Source organism: Diadema setosum, chromosome 18 (genome assembly GCF_964275005.1).
Source record: "Diadema setosum chromosome 18, eeDiaSeto1, whole genome shotgun sequence".
In the NCBI taxonomy this organism is placed as follows: Eukaryota; Metazoa; Echinodermata; class Echinoidea; order Diadematoida; family Diadematidae; genus Diadema; species Diadema setosum.
The window spans coordinates 17,176,598-17,186,446 of NC_092702.1; the positions used below are offsets into that span (position 1 = coordinate 17,176,598).

The following is a 9,849-nucleotide window of genomic DNA, read 5'->3' on the forward strand; positions in this document are numbered from 1 at the left end:
TTTTCTCTAATGGCCCACTTGGGCTTTAAAATCTTTGAATTTGAAATATTGTTAACCCCACCAATCAAAAAAATAAAAAAATGCAGTGGCTCAATAATTGAATTTTAGCTGCCCTATTGGCGCACCGAAAGATAACCTTTCTGGAAATTTGGTGGCTCAACATCAATTTTGGGTCGCCCGGAACACCGCTAAATGTTGAACCCTGAGATACATACAAATATGTATATATATTTATATATGATGGATATACAATGTATATGTACATGTATATATTACATGAGGGATGCCAGTAAGAATGTAAGAGAGGGTCTGAAATACATCTACATGAAGTGACTTCGTACACAAAAAGGGCATGAACTTTCATACGAGGGCGTTATTTCCGGCTTTTACCTGAAAAATGGCATTCCACATACAGTATGTGTGTGTGTGTGTGTGTGTGTGTGTGTGTGTTTGTCATACTTTCACCTCATATAACATCGGGGCTGCAAACAATCACACATTAAAATAACCGATATTCCACAGAGCAATCAGACGCACACATCTGGATGGGCAAAAATTACGCCAGAAACAGGGAGATTGTCATTATTCTCTTATCTTGACAGGAAGAGATACAGAGGAGTCTTTGGGAAGCTTCCTGCAGTGTTAGAGAGACTTAGCATTTCTGTATTCATACACGAGAGACTTGGGGGGGGGGCCTTGGAGGTGGAGAAAACGGGCATCTTAATTGACATGTATCTAGAATGTTTGGGCGCAGAATAACAACAGCTTGGGGAGCAATGTATAAAGATTGTGTTTGCAACATAAAGAATTATCAAGTTCAAAAGTCATCGGATGGGGATTCCAACGAGAACAATGACTTGCTTACAGCTCGGGTTTTAATGTCTGCAGAAAAAGCTTGTTACACCCAAAATGTGCACTCAAGCTCATAATATGAATATCGATATACAACTGTACAGAAAATAAACCATTGTGAAAATGGTACCAAGCCAAAGCCTTCAATTTCAAAAACACTTCAGCAAGCTGCTCATTCATTGTATATATTTACATACACTTCATGTATTTTTCTTTTATTCATATATGAGCTTTTTACAGTGAGGTTCCCTCATTAACGAATATTAAGTTGCCCTGTGGCTGGGTTTTAGAGGGCACTGTCTCATAACAATCGCCTATTTTGATTTTACTAGTGCAGTGAAAATACAAGAGGATTATAGCCACCCCCACAATGCACACAAAAATCCATGACTTTTGAGAGTTTTGCCCTTTTCATCTGTGAATGGCCCTCTTACAGTTCAAACCAGAGACACACATTGGGTGATTTCAAGTTCAATGCTAGTGCTAGTGCTATATGATATCCCAAACAACTGCCTTAAATCAAGCTCCGACACTGACGGTCAGATTAACACAAGCAATACCGATCACAACTATGATCCCAACACTAGGTGTTGGCATCAAACCGCCGCCAAGTCCACGGGGAATTGCGTGACGAAGAAAAAGTATGGCGCGTGGTTCAAGTCAAATATTAAAAGATGTCATCATGACTGCTAGATAATTTTAGACACATAATGGGGAAGATGGATTAAAATTCTACAAATGTTATCCCTTCTGCAAAACACAATGATCTTAATTTTGCTCTCAGGCTGAGATTTATATAGCCATGTCTAGAGTATGTTACGCGAGCGACCATTGCATTAGCATAGACTTTGCATGTATAACGTACATCTGTTATGGACGTGAATGTGGGTCTCGCACAGCAACGCTAGCATAAACACCAAAGTTGATAATCCCTAAGTGCTAAATGTTAGTCAATGAGAAAAAGCAAGTAAATCACCAACACAAATGGTGGAGCTCGGTTTAGCAGACAACATTCAACACCAGGCCCAACACCAACTGCCAGAAATACGTCATAATTTTGATGTCAACCTCCCAACACCAACTAATTCCAAGTTGAGTTTTATGGCTGGTGCTTGTGTTGAGATAGCATTAGCACTGAACTTGAAACCACTCTGTCTCACCAGGGAGGTGAACTCACTGTGAGATACTGTTTATTTTCAGTGATCAGAAAAGTTGTTAAATGTTCAAGTAAAGTTTTGTATCAATTACAAGATCTCATCCTCATTCATAGCACCAAATTGCTCTGTTGGTGTATATATTTTTCACATCAAGATTCAATCAGTTTGTCAAATACCTTCTGAATAGTCGGCCACAAAACACTGACATTTTGAAATATCATTGCAAAACCATTGAGAAATCCCCTACTGCTTACAGTAAAACAAAATGTTCACATGTATTCAATTTCACGAGAGCCAAGATTCGTGAAAGTGAAATACAAATGTACTTGTGAAAGTTCTTGCCTACACTGTACGCATTAACGCCAGAGGCACTTCGTGAAAATTTCATGCCATGAAAAAGGCCGTCTCCAAATTGCAAAAATTTCATGCCGCGAAAATATCATGTTTCACGGTATTTAGGTAGCCAATAATTACCCAGGTCCTCTCAAATAAAACAAATATAGGGGAACCTCCACAAAGAAGGGCCTAAATGACATGATCATTTCCTTGATATATTGGGTTTCTCACTATATCAAGGTAAAACAACACAGAAATAACACAGAGTTGATATCTTCAAAATCACCTTGTTATAGGAGGGTTTTTGTTGCATCCAACTTCTGCAGAACAAGATTCCACGATACATGCAATTGGAGGCAAACAATTTTTTCTTCGTCACTCAGAGTTCCTGTAACACACCTCTGTTACTCTCTAACAGATGCCAAAAACTTGAATGCTTGATTAGGACCAAATCTCCGCAACTCCAGTACAGTGCCCTCCCTGTACAAAGAACATGGCTATAATGAAACTTTGCTTCCAACGAAGTAAAAATTCAGGTCTCAAAACTGTTATCTATATATCTTCATATCCTTTACTTGTTCGGCTTTAATGAAAGTTCAATACAACATAAGATAACTGTTGGTCCCGAGGACTTTGTTATGAGGGAAGTCATCCATACGTAAAATCTACAGTTGATTGTCTCTGCACAGCCTGTATATGTACACGTAACGCTTGGTCTGTGCCCTGCAGTGTTCCTCCCCTCCTCATACAAGTCCATTCTTCACTAGGTTCCGCCACTTGTCCTTGAGGTGGATGTTGGTGCGGCGGTCGAAGTCGTACGCCACCAGGATGTCGGCCCACCTGCCGACCCCGAAGCGTGCCACACCCTCCTTTAGGTACTCAACCTCCTCTTCGCTCCACGGCCGGCGAGCGGTTGGGCGGCGGGCGAGCTGTCGAGAAGCAGGCTCCGCCTCTTCCGTGGTGTGTTGAGCTTCTGGCGGTCTGAATTGACAAACAAGAGGAGGCTTGTGATAACTTGGAAAGCCTGATTTTAAACTTTAGCTGTTGTGGTCCTTCCGTGCCTATTGCTGATGTTTGTGATTTGACATGGTTTTTGATGTCCTTGCAACCAATAGCAGAATTGTGAGTCTTACATCAGACTCATAAAAACAAAATACATCCAAACACCTACACAAAAAAACGGTGAAACAAAATATAATTGCTCTACAAGCTATGAAATTATATCATCTGGGAAGGGAATCCCGAAACATAATTGTAAGTGGTATGTATTGTGTATAGAAACAATTAACAAGGATAGCTGTCATGCCTACTCTTCCTCTCTCTCTCTCTCTCTCTCTCTCTCTATGAACAATTCACTCCTACATGTGAATACTTATGATGATCACTTCATGAATATCTTTATCTAGTTAAATTATCAAAAATCATTTCAATACTTCATATTAACAACAGCAAGACAAATTGATTTGCCTATACATAATCTATTACATCTTGTGAAAAACACAGGGGGAGATTTTTATCTCTAGATGCCACTCAACTGCAAACAAAAGGTGAAAATGATCACCTTTGGGTGAGGATGTCTAGGAGTGTAGGGGTGGGGGTTCAATCTGTGGAGATAAACCTTGTGTGTCATTACAGATCATTTGCTAAATGACCGTCAGAGGAATAAAATCTGGATATGTTATCCATGGCAACAAATAACGCGCACAAACTAGATCCAGGGGTATTTGATGCAAACAGGCATTGATATTTGAATAGCTACGTATAGTTCCTGGCTCTACACAGGGTATCACACAGGCGTATTGAAAAAGAGAGAAAAAATTCACAAATTATTTGCAAACATTGATGAACTTCAGGAAATTTGTTGACCGGCAAATCAAGAGGAGCAAAAACTTCACTCACAGATACTAGGTCTGTCATCCTCTTCCTCATCGGAGGAGGTCCAGGTAGCCGCCTCGCCCCCGCCGCGTGGCCGGTCTTCTCCGCTTCGTATAATGAACGTCACGAATGCTCTTCCCCTGTTCGTTGGCCAAGGTGGTGAAGAGGAAGCAGATTGTTGATGGAATTATACATTTTCATGTCTTCATCAAGTGCTTACATTGACCTACACACACAAATGAAGAGGAGATGTCTTGAACTCCAAACTCTCCCAATGTTTTGGTACACTCAAAATGTTATCAACATCACATTGACGGTCAAAATTGAGAGACTGTAGTTCCTTCACCATTACAAATCATCATTGCTGGGTTGCTACACAATTCCGATATAAATGTGTATGTTAAGTAAGGACATGACTTATTATGTTGGTTTCACGACAAATTAAAGCAACCCTAAAAAAAGAGAAAAACAAACTTCATGACGAATAAAATGTGACCTGCTACAACAAAAGGATCCAAAAGTTGGGGGAGGTCGATTTTCTGGCAATGACATTACATTATTCCCGTACTCTTCCGCTTTAATTTCATATGTAACACAACTCATAAAAATACTTGGTTGCGGAGATATTGATAATTTTATGAGAGCATGTAAAGTGGTCAAGGAAATCAGCATTTCGAGAAAAGCACCTTCAGTGTTTTCTTTCCGACACAATCATGATCACGGGGAGGTTTTCACCTCTTGACAATAGAAGGTATGCTCCTAGCAACCTCGGCGATGTTCATTCAAGCTTAGCCCCAGCGGTCTACACACGACCAATCAATAACCAGGATGCCACACACTGACCAATAAAAGATCACTCACTCGTTGATAGGGGTGGAGTCTATCTGCGGCGCTAAATCAATCTTTGGACACATTTCTGTTCCCTTGAAAGTCAGAAAATCATGGCTCAGAAAATCGCTAAATTTTGCCTTTCCTTTCATCATTTAGCTTCAAAATTTCAGCAGATGATAGACAAAACATCAGACTACTAAATTATGTCAAAAAACATATATTCAATAGTTTTGACCGATATTGATGATCTGACTTCAAACTTGGGGTTTCTCGGCTCAGCCGTCAGCGATTTTTGGTTCCTTTTGCTGTGGGCGTCACAAATTGTATAACAAGCTCAATGGGAAACTGTGAGTCCTGCATGTACAGCACTGTGGCTGCTCCTAAACATCATTATCTACTGAAAAGATCAGCGTTAGGGTTGTGATAGGGATTTAGGCTTTAATAGTCTGATGTGAGGATTAAGATTATGGTTAGGGTTATGTTTGTGGGTAGAATTTATGTTTGGTTTAGAGTGCAGATATTTCATTCGTGGGAGCAATTATCACAGAAGCAAATGCCATGGAACCAGCAGTCAAATAATGCTCTTGTGTATCAAATGTAAAACATAGCTCTCAGTAGAGAACAAAATTCATCTTTCCACCATTTGTAATGTGCTTGCAATTTATCGAAAAGGTCTCCTAAGAAGCTTCTCTGGTTGACACACTTTGGCAGTTATAAATAAGTGTTTTGGAGTAATTTGAGATTTAAAAAAAAAAAAGTAAAATAATTTAGATCAGAGTACCCAACTTTTATTCTGATGAGCCCCTCTCCGTTCAGTGGTGAGTAGTTATCACGTTACATGATGATCGATTGTGCCCTAGCAATCGTATTTGCCAAGAAGCTGCATGCAATTCACTTCTTGCACTGAAGATCAATGGAAACTGCTATGGCCCGATTTGTCGATTGTTGATAATTTATTTCAAAACATTACGCAGCAACTACAATCGGATATGTTCTCTTATTGTAATACAGTCGGTGTACCCTTCTGGCGAATATTTAGAATTTTCACTGTTACCCAACTGAATTGAGCTATCACTGACAGCATTATTTCACACACACAGATCTTATGTTCATATGTGTCCATTTCAGAGCAGAAATTGACAGTTTCTGCAGGCATGTGGAAACTAAGTTTACCTTTTAAAGACAACTGAAACATGGTGTGGAACTGCAGTTTAATAACCATAAGCTGAAAAAAAAAGAAAATTCATGATACTGCTTCGATGTCTGACCTCTTTTGTGGGGACGCAGCATCAGATGTTTCTGAGGTGTCGCCTGTTGCACTGTGATTTTGTTCCCCTGAAAGTAAGAAGTGAATAAACAAATGTAAAGGTAACTTTATCGTGCAATTTACAATGCCAGTATTGTCAATGATTACAATGACATCAATCAAACTATCGACAGGTTGCCCAGATTTAGAAATGATGATGGGACGGCTTTCAAAAATGACAACTGCGAAGATGTGGACTTATCACCACATGTTCATTACTACTTGGCAGATGTCCCCATAATGAGAGTACATGATGCTACGCCATGTGCCTCTGTTCGACATCAGCACTTACGTGTCTGCCATATTGCGGCAGACATCTCTTGCAAGTATAAAGTCGATGTGGCGTGGCGGTTTTCTTCCTCTGCATGGGCGAGGGCACCTAAAGGAAATAACATCAGATAAAATCTGCTCTTTGACGTGAAAACAATGACTAATATTTCTACATCTCCAGTTACACTTTCATGTCAAGTGCGCACATGGAAATTTAGAAGCGTACATGAAAGTGCCCTCTAAATGCAAAACGAAAATGTCTCAAAGTTTGGTTGTTTTGAATCACCAGTACAATGAACTTTCTTTCTCTTTCGTTGCTTCAGTAACTCTGAAAGGTGCCGGCATTCTTACAAAAAAACTGAAAGAAAAATGAAATAGACTGCCACGTTTGCATCATCACACGTAAACTCAGTCTCGTAATATCTACAAAGAATGGACAAGGACTGTACAGGCATCACAGTACGCATACTCTCAATCTGCCTATCTCTGAACCATTTCAGCATTGTGAATTGTGAAATGATCATTTTTGTTTTTGAATACTGTATACATTGAATATTTCGAAAGGTTTTATTCTTGCGAATTCCCATGTCAGGTGCTATTTGCAAATTTAAAAACATTGACTCTGATCCCGACATGAATGTGACGTGCACGCATATATCTTTCCGTTCAGTGCTGTACTGCACGATTGCAAATTGAACCACTCACAAAATTGTTGGAAAATCCCATTTCATGAAAAATTAGACTAGCTAAATATATGGCACAATTATATGCAGTATATATGTTTTATGTGTGACTGCTATAAAAAAGCGACAAATGCTTGTAAGCAAGCAACTGTGGGGCTGACAGCTTAAAGTTCCTATTGGAAGACAAGACAGTGAGGATTAAAGGCATGTTCACCATTTGCAGATGAAACAAAAACCCAGCTTTAGTGCTTCAAAATAGTTCTAAAATGTGAGTCAGGGATAGAAACATCCGGTGTGAACATGTTAATCAATGCAATCAATGTTAAGTATTGTTAAATATACAAAATGTGAACACTAGACAAAATTGTTTCCAGACTAAACCGTCTACAGATATGATTTAGTGAGAAAAATAGTGATATCTCCTTTTATTTTAGGCTTTACTGCAACATTTTTGTATGGTAGGATGTTTTGTGATACAACTGACCTACACATACGTATCAAATGTGGATAACTCGAACATTTATTAAATCACTGCTCCCAATGGTAAACAGTACCTTTAAGTGCCTTACATTAATAGGGTACAACTGCAGCAGCTAAAGGGACTTGAACCAGGACCTTGTAATTGAGAGTCCCTGGCCTTATCCACTGAGTCACATCAGCTCCTTGTTTCTTGAGTCAGGGTCGGCATGTTTTAAAAAAGAGTGTGGACCATTCACCAGAGGCTGCCCTTATCAGTGCTTTCTGGAATAATTGGGCACATCTGGGCAATAGTTAGGTGGTAGGGATTTTTTATTTTTTTTTCAAGTGGCATGTTCAGTAACTCGTAACCTCTTGTGTGCCGCAGCATGGGCAAGCAAACAGACCTCAAAGGTACTGTAGCTAGGAATGAAGGAATTACCTGGGAACACACAACACGTAAGATCTGATTTTTTAAAAAAAATACACTGGCAGAAATTTCTCTCACCAACCCCTGTGACAAGAGCTGGAAACAACTTCTGCTCGCCACCTAACCATTATGTTACAGTTCTAAACAGTCAACAATAGCACAAGTATGACAACGCCAACGCCCCCGCAAATCACACACGACACACACAACACCTTCCATACAAGCTACAGTGTATACAGACTACGTTTCTTGCTACCGAGACCAAACTCTGAAAGAACTGTGACTGCGTGAAGAGTTTCTGCTATGAACACATGGAAGGGGCCCACTTAGATTACAATCTCTGTCCATCTTTGAAACTATTTTTTTTTTTAAACACTTGTTTTTTTTTTTTGCCAAGATTTAGATGTCGCGTATACGGCAAGTTATGTCGTTGTGGTGATGAGCACGTGATGTGCACGGCATATTGACAAAAGTGTAATGTGAACAAGCTGTATGTCTGGTTGCAAATCTTCATACTGTGTACTAGAAAGTTGATCATTTATCATGTATATACTGTAAAAGTGGATATTTTCGCGCCAATAATTTTTTCGCAGGCAGCTGGGTAAGATGAATTACGCATGTGTTAATTCCATGGAATCAAGACATTTACATTTAATAGTGGAACACATGACATACAAAATTATTTATGCGTTTTATTTTCGCACTGATTTCTGGTTGCGCGAAATGCGCGAAAAATTTCCACACCGCGAAAAATTTCCACTTTTACAGTATATACAATAATTCACGTACAAATCTTCAAGGACCCAGACAGTACCATGCATGACATTTCACACCATACATGCTAGCCCAGATTTACCTTACAACTAGTTTTGAAGAGTGTAACACTTTGCAGCATATACCTGGTAATTATCATATCACAAGGGACAGACAAAAAAAAACAAAAAACCAGATAGATAAGATAGATAAGACAGCGAGTGAGAGAGATAGAGAGATATGGGGGGGGGGGGGGGGGAGGGAGGGAGAGAGAATGAAACTCGAAGACACTGCTTTGTCGTGAGAGAGGTAAAGTACACCTCAATACCGAAACTCGGCATGCACTTGAGAGCACTCCTAGGGCACGGAAAGAAACAATCCTATCGTAGCCACACCTGCACCTATCATTGTTCTGTTCAAGATGAGCTGCTCGACGAATGCCATTGTGAGTGCGTTTTATGTGCGCAATTGTCCTCCACGCAACGCATACACCATTGTGTCGAGAGCATCAGAGTCGCAATAGGAAATAAGATGGAAAAATGCACTACATTTACCTATGTGCGTTTTTGTCAAATTTCTTCTTTGCAGAATAATAAATAGCCAGAATAATGTCAGATATCACATATTACTGTCCTCTATCTCCATACACGCGGTGCCTACCTTCATTTTCACAAACAAGAAATGTGTTCTGTATATACAATTTATACACTTCACAAGCACAATAATTTGTGAATGGGGACTTGTGGGATGACTTTGTAAGTGGTTTCAATTTGTGATTGAGAATCAGAGAGACGGAAATACAATGAGTACATCCCTCGGAGATGTGACATATTGCATATCACATCTGTCATGGACTGCAATACTTATGCAAGCTGTTATTTTCGCACACATCAGTCCAAT

General features: G+C 39.6%; 1 protein-coding gene across 1 annotated transcript in view; it reads right to left on the minus strand.

Annotated features, from left to right (window-relative positions):
• Nucleotides 1–555: 555 nt before the first annotated feature.
• Nucleotides 556–9,849, minus strand: part of LOC140241365 (uncharacterized) — a 19,397-nt gene continuing 10,103 nt past the window's right edge. Inside the window, exons 4-6 of the mRNA XM_072321096.1 lie at nucleotides 6,319–6,386; nucleotides 4,245–4,360; nucleotides 556–3,326 (exon numbers count right to left, since the gene is read on the minus strand). Of these exons, the coding sequence (XP_072177197.1) occupies nucleotides 3,217–3,326; nucleotides 4,245–4,360; nucleotides 6,319–6,386 (294 nt within the window). The 3' untranslated portion in view covers nucleotides 556–3,216. The remainder of the gene's footprint in view (nucleotides 3,327–4,244; nucleotides 4,361–6,318; nucleotides 6,387–9,849) is intronic.